Source organism: Gorilla gorilla, chromosome 15 (assembly GCF_029281585.2).
Source record: "Gorilla gorilla gorilla isolate KB3781 chromosome 15, NHGRI_mGorGor1-v2.1_pri, whole genome shotgun sequence".
Classification (NCBI taxonomy): Eukaryota; Metazoa; Chordata; class Mammalia; order Primates; family Hominidae; genus Gorilla; species Gorilla gorilla.
Window position 1 is genome coordinate 73,576,048 of NC_073239.2, and position 16,786 is coordinate 73,592,833.

At 38.8% G+C, this 16,786-nt stretch overlaps 1 protein-coding gene and 1 long non-coding RNA gene across 5 annotated transcripts in view; one reads left to right on the forward strand and one right to left on the reverse strand.

Annotated features, from left to right (window-relative positions):
* The window catches only part of TMEM260 (transmembrane protein 260), a 72,437-nt gene that overhangs the window by 43,261 nt on the left and 12,390 nt on the right, over nucleotides 1-16,786 (forward strand). For 3 of the 4 annotated variants that reach the window (XR_010130757.1, XM_004055210.5, XM_019010120.4), the window contains exons 12-15: nucleotides 2,237-2,385; nucleotides 9,855-10,031; nucleotides 11,730-11,783; nucleotides 13,367-13,457. Coding sequence is in view for 2 of the 4 variants with exons in the window: in XM_004055210.5 (XP_004055258.4) it covers nucleotides 2,237-2,385; nucleotides 9,855-10,031; nucleotides 11,730-11,783; nucleotides 13,367-13,457 (471 nt within the window). In the remaining 2 variants the exon portion in view is untranslated. Of the gene's footprint in view, nucleotides 1-2,236; nucleotides 2,386-9,854; nucleotides 10,032-11,729; nucleotides 11,784-12,003; nucleotides 12,108-13,366; nucleotides 13,458-16,786 lie in introns of all 4 variants that reach the window. The other variant, XR_010130758.1, reaches the window with a different exon arrangement.
* Nucleotides 8,703-15,544, reverse strand: LOC129526745 (uncharacterized). Its single transcript, XR_008671484.2, has 3 exons — nucleotides 15,424-15,544; nucleotides 10,211-10,337; nucleotides 8,703-9,149 (listed from the first exon to the last, which is right to left on the reverse strand). It is a non-coding gene; the product is annotated as an uncharacterized lncRNA (long non-coding RNA).

Here is a 16,786-nt window from a genome sequence, read left to right on the forward strand (position 1 = left end):
CATTATGTAAGTTAGGGTGCATTTGAATGCAAGAAACAGAATACCTGACTTAAATGACTGAGTTTTTAGCCTCACATGAGACGCAGTCTGGAGATAGGTGATGTTAGGATTGATAATATGAGCAGTTCAGGGACGTCACTTTCTGAGGCAGTTTTTCTGCCATTCTCTTGACTTTTCCCTCCCAGTCACAGGATGCATGCCCAGTTCCAAACATCACAACCTAAAACAAAGCACAGTGCTGCTTCTGGGGTATCTCCCTCTCTCTATTTATTGGAAACAACATGTGCCCCAGAAGCCCCCCAGCAGACCTCCACTCAGGCCCCACTGACCAATACTGAGTCATATACTCACACCTAAACTGCTCATTAGCAAAGGAGAATGACTAGACTGAGAACATTGCAGCCTGAGCTACCTGATCAAAATCAAGATTGCATTAGTGAAAAAGAAGAAGGTATTCACTGTTGAGTGGGCAATCAACAGTGTCTGATACAGTTATTCTCACATAGCAAGGTTATTTTGAGAACCAAATGAGGAACAGTAAAGTCCATAGCACACAGTGGGTATGTAATTAATATTAATATCCTCCAGAACCAGAACTATTGGGTAATAAAGTGTAATTCAGTAAGTATTTCTTGAGTATTTACAGTTTAGACTTAGATTAAAATTAATTTGTCATTTGCTAGGTAATGTCTTACATAAGACAAGTAAAACATAAGCACAATTTCTCAAATGATATCCGAACATAACAAAGCTTTGGTGGTGTAAATGGGAGTCTCTTCTTTAAAAAGAGGGAATGAATACATATCAAAGTATAGAGTTAAGTATGTGTTAAGTATAGAATTAAGTAAAATGATTTTTTCTAATGTAAGTAAATTATTTAAATCAAAAGAATGTGTAAACTTGTAAGGATATGTAATTAATATAGGGCTACTAATAAATTCAGATAATTTGAAATGCCAAAAGAGTTTTTAACTTTGAGGCCTAGATTATTACATGATTGAGCTTCTCCAGGGCAGGGATTATATCTTATTCATTATAGATGAGCATACTTGATTTTTTGAATGAATAAAATAATGGCTGTTTTGTCTAGGTTGTCTAGTCTGGCCATCAAAGGCATTTCAATTTCAGCAAACATGATTTGAGAACTGGCCAGGCTTGGTGGCTCACATATGTAATCCCAGAACTTTGGGAGGCTGAGGCAGGTGGATCACTTGAGGCCAGGAGTTCGACACCAGCCTGGCCAACATGGTGAAACCCCGTGTCTACCAAAAATAAAAAAATTAGTCGGGTGTAGTGGCATGTACCTGCAATCTCAGCTACTCAGGAGGCTGAGGTAGGAGAATGAACCCAGACGGCGGAGCTTGCAGTGGGCTGAGATCATGCCACTGTACTCCAGCCTGGGTGACAGAGTGAGACTGTCTCAAAATAATAATAATAAATTTGAGAACTGTTCTATGCCAGGCAGTGTGCTAGGTGCAGATACACAGAGATGAAAAAATACAGTGCCTTTTCTCTAGGAGCTCACAGTCTGGTGAGGAACAGGCTCTGATAGAGGTGAGTACAAAGTACTAGAGGATCATGCCATTCTGGCTATGGAGACAGAGGAGGGCATCAGAGGAAGTGATATTTACACTGGTTCTGAAAGTTGAATACACGTTCTCTAGGTCAGTGGTCCCCAATCTTTTTACACCAGGGACCGGTTTTGTGAAGGACAGTATTTCCACAGACTGGGGGTTGGGGGTGGGGGTGGGGAATGGTCTCGGGATGAAACTGTTCCACCTCAGATCATCAGGCATTAGATTCTCTTAAGGAGCATGCAGCTTAGATCTCTCACATGTGCAGTTCACAATAGGTTCACACTCCTGTGAAAATCTAATGCTGCCACTGATCTGACAGGAGGCAGAGCACAGCAGTAATGCTGGCCCCTGCTGTGCGGCCCAGTGTGGGGACCCCTGCTCTAGGTATAAGAATGGGGGAAGGTCCTTCTGGGGAGTCAAATGCGGGAGGTAAATTGGAAGAAGGTACTGATGTGACTGATGATAGTCATAATAAAATCCAAGGTTTACATCACTAAAAAAGTAATCAGTACCACATTCTCAGTTGTGCTTATATTTTTCAATTATATATATATTAGGTTGGTGCAAAAGTAATTTAGGTTTTTGCCATTACTTGATAAACTTGATTCTTTTTAAGAAATATATTAAAAGTCTGACATTATGTGTGACTTTTCTGGCAGATGATGACTTACGAGTGGTATTTACCCAAGATGGCAAAGCACTTGCCAGGTGTCAACTTTCCTGGGAACCGGTGGAATCCTGTGGAAGGAATATTACCTAGTGGAATGGTCACATTTAATCTTTATCATTTTCTTGAAGTAAATAAACAGTAAGCATTCTTTTTATATAATAGCTTTTCTAAAATCTTAAGCTTTTCTAAAATTGTTTCTGTAGCAGCTGTGCATCATCCAAAAGACCAATTTTCTATACCTATTTCCCTGTCACTGGTGAGATTATCTTTGTAATTAAATTGAATATCTGTGCATAAATGAGGCCAGGCAGAAATAAATGTTATTGTTTTGGATAAAGGAAAAATACAGACAGATTAGCAAGAACAGCAAATAAGATCTTAGTACAATTCACAGAAATTGGAGATGTGCCTGCCTACTTGAAATCATTGCAGGTGGATGGCAAGCAATTATAGTTCCCCCGATCAACACTATGGCCCCCCTTTTAAGTGTAAAGCAAATGTTTTCAGGAATAATCACTATATAAAAATAGCTTAAGAATTTTTATAAAGGATAAGACATTTTTATAAATAAGAAAAACACCTACAGTTTATGCTAGCTGAGATAAAATATGAGAATTGTGAATTCTATACTTGAGAACATAAAATTATTTGTAGTTAGGTCAAGAATAAATAATTCCTCCGATGGTATAGTGTTGAACATTTCTTCTGCCATGAAGTGCTTGAGATTGTCCAGAGCTTGAAGAAGAAACACTTACTTCATGATTTATTTTTTCTTATAAAGAAGACTTCAGAATGTCTTTGTAAATCCCAAAGTTAAATTATCCCTTGCTAAGAACATAATAATGTGGTATTTTGGGTGTTTAGAGCCTGAAGTTTATGTGGCTCGTGGAGTAAACGACAGTAATGGTTATAAATGCGCTGTGAGAGTAACATTTAATTATTCTATTCTAGATAAAATATTAGGAACCATTAACATCTCCAAGTTGGCATTTTTGTGAATTTTCGAGAATTCAATCCCATAAGCATTTACTGAATGTCTACTATGTTACAGCTTGTATTAGGCTCCAGCAGTAGAAAGATGAATGGGACTCAGTTCCAAATCCAAATAGAACACAATCTAGTTGTATACATACATAGATGTGAATACAACTAGCCATAATTTGGTGGGATAAGTTCTATACTATCAATGCCTTGTAAAGTGTCAGACATAGTAAATACTCAATAGGTGTTTACTGAATAAATAGATGATTTAACTGACAACATATGCCAAGTATTCTGGCAGCATGGATAAGGAAGCCATTAATTCTGTTTGGGGACATTCATTCAGCATTTATTTAATAAAAATTGCATGTCCAAAATGTTCCAAGAACAATATGATGGAAGTATCGTATGCTCTTTGAGGAAACTCTAAACAACACGGAAAAGTGTGAAGACGATCAGTATCATCTGTCTCCCAAGGACAGCTGCTGTTAATATTTTGATAAATATTGTTGGATTCCACTCATCTTTAACATAAATGACTTATTTTTAAAACATACACATATTCATACATACTGTATTATATATAGCTGAGATATCATTTTCTGTCCAATTTTTTTAACCTACCATTATATCATAAGCATTTCCCCATGTATATTATTGTCATTGTTGGCTAATATTCTCATAAGATGCATAATAATTTAACAAATACTCTATTTTTGGGATATTCTCTCTGTTTCTAGACTTTTGCTCTTATAATATACAATTATGATAAACATTCTGCCCCATAAAGTTTTGTTAATGTTTTTGACTAACAAAGATCGCTGCATAAATATGACTTATTTAATATCAGTTTTTAAAATAGTTTTTAAATTTAAAAGTTTCATGAGCTTGTTACAGAATGAGAAATGTTTTTAAAAACTGGAGGAAAACATGGTCCTATTCACTCAGAAACAATACATATATAAAAAATGCATATTTTTTACAAAGGTGAAAGCATAAGTGTCCTGTTTTTTATATTTACTATCATAAAACAATTTCCTTATGTTTTTACAAACTTTGTAAATACATGTACTGTAATTTAAAAATAATAAGCAAATAAAACTATTAGGAGATATTTAACATGATCTAATTTTAACTATAATAAAATTGTACCTACAACAACTGCTTTTGTATATGTAGGGTTTTTTGTGGAGGGGCAGAATTTTAAATTATTAGTATAGATTCTCAGAAGTAAAATTACTAACTCAAAGGACATGCATTATTTAAAGGCATGTGATAGAGATATTTTCCCCCCCAAAGGGATGGACCATCATCATATGAAAGTTATCTAAATGCATACCTCTGAAAGGAAGCTAGCTAATGTTTAGTGAGCACCTATTATTTTAACATGCAGTAATATTTACTTTTCTTGTTAGGGGGTGTGGTATACAATTCTATGAATTTTAACCCATGTATACATTTGTGTAACCACCACAGCAGTCAGGACACAGAGCAGTCCATGATTCCATAAATTTTCTTGTGCTGCTCCCGTATAGTCATACTGTCTCCTCAGGCCTAACCCTGGCAACCACTGATCTGTTCTTCATTATTATAGCTTTACCTTTTCCTGAGTGTCATATAAATAGAATCAAAGTATGTAACCTGTTGATATTGGCATATTTCACTTAGTGTAATGCCTTTGAGAACCATCCTAGTTGCTGTGTATATCAATAGTTTATTCTTTTTGTTTCTAAGTAATATTTCATTGTATGGATGTACTGTAGTCTGTTTATCCATTTACTCATTGAAGGACAGTTGGGTTGTTTCCAGTTTGGGGCGTTTATAAATAGAGCTGCTATAAACATTCATAAACAGGTTTGTGTGTGAGTATGTTTTCTGCATAGGGTTGGGATTGAGTTGTTTTCTTATTGTTGAGTTTTGAAAGTTCTGTATATATTCTAGGTACACAACCTCTGTCAAATATGCAGTTTGTAAATATTTTCTCGCAGTTGCTTGTCTTTTACAAGTGTCTTTTGCAGAGCAAAACTTTTATTTCTTTGAAACTCAAATTCAATTTTTTTCTATGAATTATATTTTTGGTATCATATCTAAGAACTCTTTGCCTAATGCCAGATCACAAAGATTTTCTCATGTTCTATGAGTTCTATAGTTTTGTTTTTGTGTTTGGATGTCAAATTGTCCTTATACTCTTTGCTACAAAGATTATCTTTTCTTCATTGCATTGTATTTGCACTTTTTGCTGTCTATACAAACGAAAAAAAATCTTCTGGGGTTTTTTATTGGTTTTAACTTAATTCATGTTTTTGTGGTTTATCTTTTTTCATCCTTTTGTTTCTAACCAACCTATATCATATTTAAAATAGGTGTTTTATAGACAGCATATATTTGAGTCTTATTTTACTATCTCAGATCTCTATTTTTAATTGCTATGTCTACACCATTTGCATTTAATATAAATATTGATATGTTTAGATGTATGTCTATTATCTTTTTTTTAGATTAACTGACTTTTTGTATTTCTTTTTTTTTTTTTCTTTTGAGATGGAGTCTCACTCTGTCACCCAGGCAGGAGTACAGTGGCACAATCTTGGCTCACTGCAACCTCCACCTCCCAGGTTATAGCGATTCTCCTGCCTCAGCCTCCTGAGTAGCTGGGATTACGGGCATGTGCCACCAAGCCCAACTAATTTTTGTATTTTTAGTAGAGATGGGGTTTCACCATGTTGGCCAGGCTGGTCTTGAACTCCTGACCTCAAGTGATCCACCTGCCTTGGCCTCCCAAAGTGCTAGGATTACAGGCGTGAGCCACCACGCCTGGCTGACTTTCTGTATTTCTTTTAAAAATGTTTATTGAGATTTTTTACTATATCGCTTGGTAAAGTTTTTGTTTTTGTTGTTTTTTTTTTTTTTTTTTGAAGCTGGTTGCTGTTGAGATTACAGCATCCATACTTAACTTTTCATGGTATACTTAGGAGTAATAATTTACCACTTCAAGCAGAATGTGGAAACCTTACTGCCATATAAGTCTTTTACTTTTTGTGTTATATATTATGTCAGATAGGGTCGTTTTTATTTCAGTTGTCATACATATATTAAAGAACTTAAGAGAAAAAAATATTCTACAATATTTATCAGATACTTACCAGATCTGTTGTTCTTTCTTCAATCCTGATATTACACATTTTCCTCTTGTATGATTTCCCTTCATTCTGAGGATATTCCTTAAGTATTTCTTTTAAACCAAAACTATTAGCAGTGAATTCTCTTAGTTTTCCTTTATCTGAAAATGTCTTTATTTCATCTTCCTTTTTGAAGGATATTTGTGGAAATAGATTCTGGGTTGATAATACTGTTTTCCTCAGCATTTTAAAAATGTTACTTTAGGCTGGGCACAGTGGCTCATGCCTGTAATTCCAGCACTTTGGGAGGCTGAGGCAGGATTGCTTGAGCCCAGGAGTTCAAGACCAACCTTGACTACATAGGGAAACCCTGTCGCTACAAAAAAATAAAAAATTAGCTGGACATGGTGGTACACACCTGTGGTCCCAACTACTTGGGCAGCTGAGGGGGGAAGATTGTTTGAATGCAGGAGTTTGAGGCTGCAGTGAGCTATGATTGTGCCACTGCACTCCAGCCTAGGCAACAGAGCAAAACCCTATCTCAGAAAAAAAAAAAGAAGAAAAAAAAAAGTAAGTTAATTTTTTTGGCCTGTGTAGCTTCTAATTAGAAATCCACAGTAATTCAAATAATTGTTTCCCTAGGTGAAATCTATTGTTTTTCTCTGGCCATTTTCAAGACTTTTTATTTGTCTTTAGTTTTCAGCAGTTTGATTATGATATGTTTTAGCATGGATTTCTTTGAGTTAACTTGTTTGGAGTTTGCCAAATTTCTTCAACCTGTAAGATTGTATCTTTCACAAAATTTGGGAACTTTTCATACATTATGTCTTTAAATAATTTTTCCTGTTTCAGTCTTTCTTTTCTCCTTCTGAGACTGATGAAATGAATTTAGACCTTTTGGTATTGTCCCACAGATGCCTGAACTCTGTGCTTTTTTTCAGTGTTTTTCTTTTTTTGTTTAAATTGTATCTATCTTTTTTTTCTCTCTCTTCAAATTCCCTGACTTACTGTCTTGCCAAACTTATATTAAGCCATTTGGTTCCTTTTTATATATTTTACTTTTTTGTTGAGCTTCTCCATCTTTCCTTTTGTTTCTAGAGTATTTGCCCTTCCTTCTTGATGCATGCTTACAATAGTTGTTTTAAAGTCTTTGACAATTCTAGCATTTGTGTCATCTTAGAATTGACATCTATTGATTGTTTTTTCCCTTATGAGTTGAGATTTTTCTGGTTCTTCATATGCCGAGTAATTTTGGATTGTATCCTGGACATTTTGAATATTTGGGTCTTATTTAAATCCCAAGGAGAATGATGACTTTTTGGTTTGTTTGTTTAGCAAGCCCTTGGCCAAGTTAATCTCAGGTTTCAAATTCTGGCCTGCCTTCTGTGAACTGTGGTTGCAATACCGGTTCTGTTTCCAAAGCATTTGCAGTGCTATTTGGATTAATCCCATGTGTGTGCTACTGTTACTGGCGGCTAGTGTGTGAGTTACTGGCAGCAAACCCATACAGGGCTGCAGCAACCTCAATTCTTGCCACCTCAGAAGAAAGAATTCAACTGAAGGGAATAAGACAGAAGGAGAGACCAAGGCACATTTTAAAGCAGGAGTAAAAGTTTATTAAAAGCTCTAAAGCAGAAATGAAAGGAAGGAAACTACACTTGGAAGAAGGCCAAGCAGGCGACTTGACAGACAAGTGCCCCATTTGACCTTTGACTCAGGGTTTTATATGTTGGCATACTTCTAGGGTCTTGCATTCCCTTCTCCCCTGATTCTTCCCTGGGGGTGGGCTGCCCAGATGTGCAGTAGCCTGCTAGCACTTGGGAGGTGAGAATGTGCAGTGTGGGCCAGGTGTGGTGACTCACGCCTGTAATCCCATCACTTTGGGAGGCTGAGGCGGGTGGATCACCTGAGGTCAGAAGTTCAAGACCAGCCTGGCCAACATGGCAAAACCCTGTCTCTACTAAAAATACAAAATGTAGCCGGGCATGGTGGTGCGTGCCTGTAATCCCAGCTACTCCGGAGGCTGAGGCAGGAGGATTGCTTGAGCCTAGGAGGCAGAAGTTGCAGTGAGCTGAGATTGTGCCACTGCACTCCATCCTGGGCTACAAAGCAAGACTCTTTTTTTTTTTTTTTTTTTTTTTTGAGACAGAGAGACTGTGCAGTGTGTTTACTGGAGTTGTATGCATGCTCACTTGTGTTATTCCCTCCCTGGTGGTTTGGCCCTAGAAGGTCATACCGGTTAAACTCTGCTGTTTTGTGTCTTAGTGCACATGCTTGAGCCCAACTCATTCAACTCCTGAGATCTTTTCGGGAAGCTGCTGATCACCAGTTTCAGGTGTTTCTATCTATTGGGAAACTGCCTTTTCCTGGTGCTGACTGTGACCAGTTACTATTTTAGAGAAGCAGTGTGACAACTGTCTGACCATCACCTGATGGTTGTCTGAAATTCCTGGTGGGGTTGGGGCAGGACGGCAGAGAGCCCTCTCCTGCCCTGCTCATGCCTGACTAGCTACCTATGGTAACACTACCGGGTACCCAGTCTGGAACCTGGGTGGTGGTCTGTCCTGTGGTTAATTTTACAAACTCTGTTTAGGGTCAGACCTGTGCGTGCTCAGCTCAGAGATAAGCTGAGGATACAACTTTATGGCATTGCTCTCTGCATCTCTCTCCTTTCTGTGGTCACCCCATTACTTTCCAGCTTGCTGGGGCCTTCCTTTTTTGTTCTCTAGCCAGAAAGCTGGGGCTTTAATTTCTTTCTTCTGCTGTGCCCTTCCTGTGACTGTGTCTGCATCTGGAGCCAGGCTGAAGGACAGAGAGAGAGAAAAAGCAATGGAGATTTGCCCCACACTCTTGGAAGCACAATGCCTCTGCTTAGAGAGAAGGGTTCCCCTTCCTCAGAGTTTTGGGTGCCTGCCAACCCACCACTACTATCACTATGCTGCTGCCTCTGCTAATGCCACGATGTTGCCTGGCACCTGGGAAAGGAGAGAAAGAAAAAGACCTGGGGTATTCCCTCCACTCTCTTCAAACCTTGGTCCCCTTTTCTACTTCTTGGGCTGCAAAAAATGGGGGGACTTTTCTTGGAGCTTTTTTTGTCCTTATTTGAGACATACTTCTGAGTTTTAAGCTTCCTTTTTTCCCCCATGAGATGGGGGTCTTGCTGTGTTGCCCAGGCTGGTCTCAAACCCCTGGCCTCAAGCGATTCTCCCACCTCAGCCCCAAAGTGCTGGGATTACAAGTGTGAACCACCATGTCCAGCCTCTATTATGCTTTGAGACTGTTAATTATATTAGATATCTCGTTAGTCTTCAACAGTTCTGAAAGATAGTTGCCATACCTCTTTCACAAGTGAGAAGACTAAACACAGGTAGTTAAGTAATTTTTCCAAAATCATATAGGTAATAAATGTTGGGAAAAAATCTAAAAATGATCTTTCATGAATTATATTTACTTAACATTTAAAACTTTACATTTTAAGTACATCATGTATTTTTCTGTTTCCAACAGAAAAGAAACATTTGTTTGCATAGGAATTCATGAAGGCGACCCAACCTGGAAAAAGAACTATTCACTTTGGCCATGGGGGTCTTGTGACAAATTAGTTCCTTTGGAGATTGTATTCAACCCTGAGGAATGGATTAAACTTACAAAAAATATCTATAACTGGACCGAAGAATATGGAAGGTATGAACAGCAGTTGCATTTTGATGCATATAAACATAGCAGTTTTGAATACCCAAAAAAACTACATTTTGAGATGCCTTCTAATTTTTTTTTATTAATTGTTAATATTGTTACTTGCTACCCACAAAATACCATAAAACAACAGAAAGAGAACATGTCCTTCTCGTTCTCCTACTTACAGAACAGTGGGGAGAGAGGAGGGAAGAGGGTGCTGGTTGTGTGGATACCGTGATGGTTAGATGCATGGCACCTTCTACTTCCAAGTCTTTGAATGCTGCATCGTCTACCATCCTATAGCTCATTACCCTAAAAGCAGAAGAGGTTCATTAACTGCAGTTAAACTTTAAAAGGCATTCTGTTGTTTATGATAGTTTCCATATGCACAAACTTGTCATTTTTTTTTTCCTTAAGAATGGCAGATAACTTCTCTGTGAGCAAAGACTCAGCTTTGAGTAGCTTTGTTTTCAGCGTTTCTTGGCATCAATCTGGTTATGTTGTTGGGGCATTACTGGCCTTCCATTAAGCATTTCTACATAGAGCTTAATGTTTCCTATATAGAAAATGAGTCACTATCTAGGCTGCTCTATCTATGGAGTAGCGATTCTTTTACTTGATTTCACACACACACACAGAGTCACTATCTAAAGAAATGTGCCTCCATTACCTACTTTTAAAGTTATGAATTATTTAAAGATTATATAATCTATTGCTTATAGTTTAAGAGCAACAGACAAGATTATATTTTAAAATACTGTAAAGGTTTTTTGAAAAGTCAGTATGCGCAAATACAGACCACGTTGTACAACACTCTGCAGCCGTCCTAAGAAAAAGTCAGAACAGCTGACAACTAGTACACATACATAACTTTGCTCATTATCCCCATTCTATCAAATATATACATAGTAAGAAAATTTTTAAGAGAAAGAAAAATCAAATGGCTTGGCCATTGTTCTTTGAGCGGCATCAATGCTCCAGCAGTGATTTTCCAAGCCGGGAGTCCCCTCTCTTCAGGCTGATCCCCTTGTTTCACAGCTCTTTGGCTCTTACCTCTGTCCATAGAGTGACCTACACCTCACCTCTGCCCTATTGCCATCTAACATGTAGTTCTTATGAACGGCTGGCTCCCCAGATACTTTCAATGTCTTCCTGTTAATCTTCTGTTTGCTCTCTTGAGGCATGGGAGCTAATTATGCAGATTAAGAAGATATTTACCAAAACTCAAACTTCCTTAAAATTCAACTTTTTTAGGAGAACAAGTTTATTAATTTGATCACTGTCAGTATTTCAAGATTCATCTTATTGGCCTTGTCAGATGATAAAACAGTTATGATGTGTCCATTGCAAAAATGTAGATGATGGCTGGGCATGGTGGTTCACCCCTATAATCCCAGTATTTTGGGAGGCTGAAGCAGGTGATCACCTGAGGTCAGGAGTTTGAAACCAGCCTAGCCAACATGGTGAAACTCCATTTCTACTAAAAATACAAAAATTAGCTGGGTGTGGTTGTGGGCGCCTGTAATCCCAGCCACTTGGGAGGCGGGGGCAGGAGAATCACTTGAACCCAGGAAGTGGAGGTTGCAGTGAGCCAAGATCACACCATTGCATTCCAGCCTGGGCAACAAGAGCAAAATTCTGTCTCAAAAAAAAAAAAAAAAAAGTGGGTGACAGAAAGATATTACTGTTTTCTTGTAACTACAGGTTTGATCCATCTTCTTGGGAATCTGTGGCCAATGAAGAAATGTGGCAAGCGAGGTGACTATTCTACATTTTTGTGTGTGCAGTCTATTTTTAATATGGCAGGGAAGTAGCCTGTGGCACTTTTAATTTTGAGAGTAGGGGTGAGTAGTGATAATAAAAATAGCATTTATGAGCAATTATGTTTTTGAGGCACTGTACTAATCATTATACATGAATATTTCAGTTCATCCACACACTAACCTCTGAGGTTATTTTGATCCCCATTTTATAAAAGAACAAACTGGATGTGGAAAGGCTACTTGTCCAAGGGCACACTGCTGCTAGTGATGGAGTCCAAAGTTCACATCTGTCTGCCTCTGGAACACTCATCTAACCAAAGTGAGTGTAATCGATTGAGTAGAAATTAATCATTACAACCTCGCCTCCATTTGTAATGTGCCTGTTAATTAGTTAAGCACTTATTCAGTACTTACTGGAGGCCAGGCACTGGGCTAGGCATTGAAGCTACACATATGAATATGACACAGTTCCTACCCTCATGAAGCTCATAGTCTAATGAGCAGACAGACGTGTTAAAGGAGATTGAAATATTAATCTGATAGAGCCTATACTTTCGTGTAGTTCAGAGAGGACAGTGTAGTTCAGAGAGGACAGCTGTCATCCTGTCCTGTATGGAACATTTCATAGTCATACAACTGCTTCTTTTGGTTCCTGTCATTGTTTTGTTTTGTTTTGTTTTTAATCAAAATAACACTAACAAACTTTGGCCTAAGTATTAATGTAAAAGTCCTAAGTAGTGCAGACGGAGTATCTTGTACATAAGGAGTGCTTCCTTCAGCAAAAATGTATTGATGTCCAGTCTGAGCCAGGGACTGTGTGCACTGAGAACGGTTATGATATAAAGAGCTTATATAAGTTTAAAGAGGTTTTTAAAGAGTGGTCAAGAAATACAGCTGCAAAATAATGATTGCAAATATATATATATGTATGCTATAGTTTATGCAATAGTATTTTTGAATAAGTCAGAAAATAGCATATTTTAAGTTGTCATTGTAGTCATAGGGACAAATTCTTACTTTAAGGAACTGATCAAAGATATACCATATGTTTGCATAATTCACTGTGATTGAATGTGGGAAAGCGGGGAAGAAATCACATAAAAGAAGAAAGAGGTCATTATTTGCACAGGTATTGATTTAATTGGCGTTCTGAATACAACTTGGATGAGTTCATGGGGTCTAAGGGTCTGGCCACCTTGGTGGAAGAACTGGGCACACATGGCATGAGCTTCGTGATGGGTACCTTCAGGGATGTGTTGGCAAACTCAGCAGGTTTCCCTTTTCCTGGATTCTCTTGCGTAACAGTAACATACATTTGGAGGATGAACAATGTATAATAGTGATAAGTGTAAGCTTTTTTTCTAAAATATTTGGTCATCAGTGTGAATGCAGCATCTTGGTGGGTGGGTGGAGGAATTGTTGTTGGTTCAGAGCAAATGTCCATGAATATGAGAGAATTGAAAATAATGCAGTAAAGGATTTTGTACATCCCTTATCAGTGGAGAAGCCTGGAAGATTTAGCCCTGAATGTGCAATTGACTGTATGATTTTAATGAAGATTCCTATCCCCACCCCCAGGATGAAAACACCATTCTTCATCTTTAACCTGGCAGAAACTGCTCACATGCCTTCAAAAGTGAAAGCTCAACTCTACGCTAAAGCATATGACGTATGTTATACTTTTATAATATGATGTATGTTATACTTTTTTTTTTTTTTTTTTTTTTGAGACGGAGTCTCGGTCTCTCGCCCAGGCTGGACTGCAGTGGCGCGATCTCGGCTCACTGCAAGCTCCGCCTCCTGGGTTCACGCCATTCTCCTGCCTCAGCCTCCCGAGTAGCTGGGACTACAGGCGCCCGCCACCACGCCCGGCTAATTTTTTTTAGTATTTTTTAGTAGAGACGGGGTTTCACCGTGTTAGCCAGGATGGTCTCGATCTCCTGACCTCGTGATCCACCCGCCTCGGCCTCCCAAAGTGCTGGGATTACAGGCGTGAGCCACCGCGCCCGGCCGTATGTTATACTTTTATATGTAGATATATTTACTTTTATATGTAGATATATTTGGTGGGAAGGTGATGGTGATTGTTCGGGATGGATAGAGGGTATATCACATTAGAATTTTTATTCTTTTATTTCTCTCAATTTGGGTGGTATAAAGCAGCACATATGAACAAATCCTCAGTTGTATCACAATATCCAAAGTAAATGGCTGTGGTAGGCAGAATAATACCTCCCACCCAAAAAAGATGTCTAGTCCTAATCTCCACAACCTGTGAATATGTTACCTATGTAACAAAGCAGGGGGTGGTGGGGATTAAGTTAGTTAGGTGTCTTGAGACGAGACAGGGGGTTAGCCCAGATTATCCAGGTGGGCCCAACATAATCATAAAGGTCCTCATGAAAGGGAAGCAGGCAGGTCAGAGTCAGAGAAGTATACATGATGCAGAGGGCAGAGAGAGAGAAACTTGAAGATTCTACATGCTGACTTTGCAGATGGAGGAAGGAGCCAGGAGTAAAAGAGTGCAGGCCACCTCTGGAGGACGTTGGAAACAGAGTCTCCTCTAGAGCCTCCTGAAGGAATGCAGTTATGCTGGCTTTATGACTTCTCACCTTCAGAAGTGTGAGATAATAAATGTATGTTGTTTATTTGTTACAGTGGCAATAGGAAACTAATATAATAGCTTCATTTAAAACAAGTTCTAGCTGGTTACTCTCTCTGCGAAGGTCATGACCCTGGCTACACTTGAAATGATAGGGCCTTGGCTTGTTGAGATTTCACAAGAAGAGATAAAGAGTCATGGAGGTGGCTCTGTCTTTTAACTGTGGCCCCAGGAAGCCAAACTAACCTTCGGAAGACACAGCCACACTGAAGGTCTTGCACAAATCGGTCCTTTCTGATGGGAAGTGGGAGCAGATACAAGAGGCTTGCTGTGGCACTACTGTAGCCAAGTCTCTGCTTTGCTATGACTTACAGCACTGGCCACTTCAGACACTTGCAGAGTCTGCTCTGTAGGAAACTAATATCCTGACAAGGGCCAATGAAAACAGAGGGTAGGACCTGTATATATGAGCAGCGGAGATATTTCTGCCATCTTTAGACTGCTGTGGTTCTACTCAGCCAGGACAAGTGTTTGGTGCTAAGACAAAATAGCATGGTGTCCAATCAGTATGACTACTTTTACTCCTCAATTGTGATCTCTGGTTCCTTATTTATTCACTTATTCACTCACAAAGCATTTCTCAAGCACCCACTCCATAGCAAATAGTGTGTTGGAGACAACTAAGTCTTATCCCTGCTATCAGAAAGGTGGCAGGCTAGAGAGGGAGATGGAAGATCAAGTCCTCAGTCACAGTTCAGTCTTGTGAGTGCTGTGAGAGGCACACAAGGGTGCTACAGAAACCCAGAGCCCTGGACCAGAGCAAGCTGGGAAGTAGGCTGGTGAGGGAGGGAGGAAGGGAAGGCTTCCAGAGAGGATGTCATTGGAGTGTCATCTTGAAAGATCAGAAGGAGCTAACCAAACAGATGGTAGGGCAGGGCAGCAAGAGAGGGAGGGGAGAGTAGTCCATAAGGAGCAAGCCATGGGGGCAAAGGCAGATCCCTCCGAGACACCCCACTTGAGGATAGCAAGATACCTGATTATAGAAGGCAGCACCCTGGAGTTCTGTCTGGCAGTAAGGAGGCCCAGCTTCTAGGCCCACTCTGCCATTAGTTGTCAACTGTGCATCAGTGAACCTTTCCAGGCCTTGATTTTTTTTTCTAAAAAAGAAAAAAAAAAGGGCTTTAAACTTGAAAAGATCTCCTTTCACTTTCATATCCTGTTCATGTAATAATCCTGTTTATCTCTAATACCTTGTAATTCTATGAAAAACAAGTAGTAGTTAGTTGGGAGAAAACTGAGACTTACTGATACTTTATATTCTCATCAGTGACCTCTTCCATGGTCAGTTGTTAGGCTACTACTAAAGCGCATTTGTGGATTTATTGTCCCTTTGGGTCAGAGAGCTCTGTTTTTTTTTCAGTGAATACAGATTATTGGTATCTCCTTTGTACATAGTCTCCAGATGTGTGACAATGTTTACAAGACAAATGAGGCCAGTTACTTCATGGTAATTACTGAATTACCACCCCCCAGTGCTAGTTTTTCAAGAATGTTCTTCTTAGGTGTAAAGAATATATTTTTGCTGTTTATATTATCCTACTCAATAGCTCATACAGAATATTTCAATAGCTCATACAGAATATTAAGTTCAGGTGACGTCAGGGAGCAGGGCAGGGAGTAGGCAATGCTATAGGAATAAATTGGATAATTTGAAGGTGTCCCCAACTAACAGAATACATCCACCAAGACTAATATCACAGCAACACATGTACATAGAGGAGGAAATATAATTCCACATAATGAAGAATGATGGGCTTCTTAAGATATGGTACATGTGACTTAATAGGACATCTAAAATAAGTTGATAATGTGTCAGTAACAAAATGTTCCAGAAAAAGGTAGCACAGTTGTCCTGCTGCCTGCAGACTAGTAGGTGGGTCGTGAATGAGCCTCCATTCTCTGGAGCAGTTGGGGAAATGCTCCTGGAAGTGCTGGCATCTATTTTGGACTTCAACAACTTAGTGCAGGGTGGTGGGTTGGGGATGGTTAATAGGTACAAAAATATAGTGAGACAGAATGAATACAATCTAGTATTTGATAGCACAACAGGGTAACTACAGCCAACAACATTATGATACATTTAAAAATAACTAAAAGAGTATAATTGGATTGTAACACAAAGAAGGGATAAATGCTTGAGGTGATGGATACCCCATTTACTCTGATGTGATTATTATGCATGGAGGCCTGTATCAAAATATCTCACGTACCTTATAAATATATACACCAACTGTGTACCTGCAAAAATTAAAGTAACAAACATCAATCTAACAGGTCTATATTTGTATAGAAATATGTATTATAGATCAATCTAACAGGTCTATATTTGTATAGAA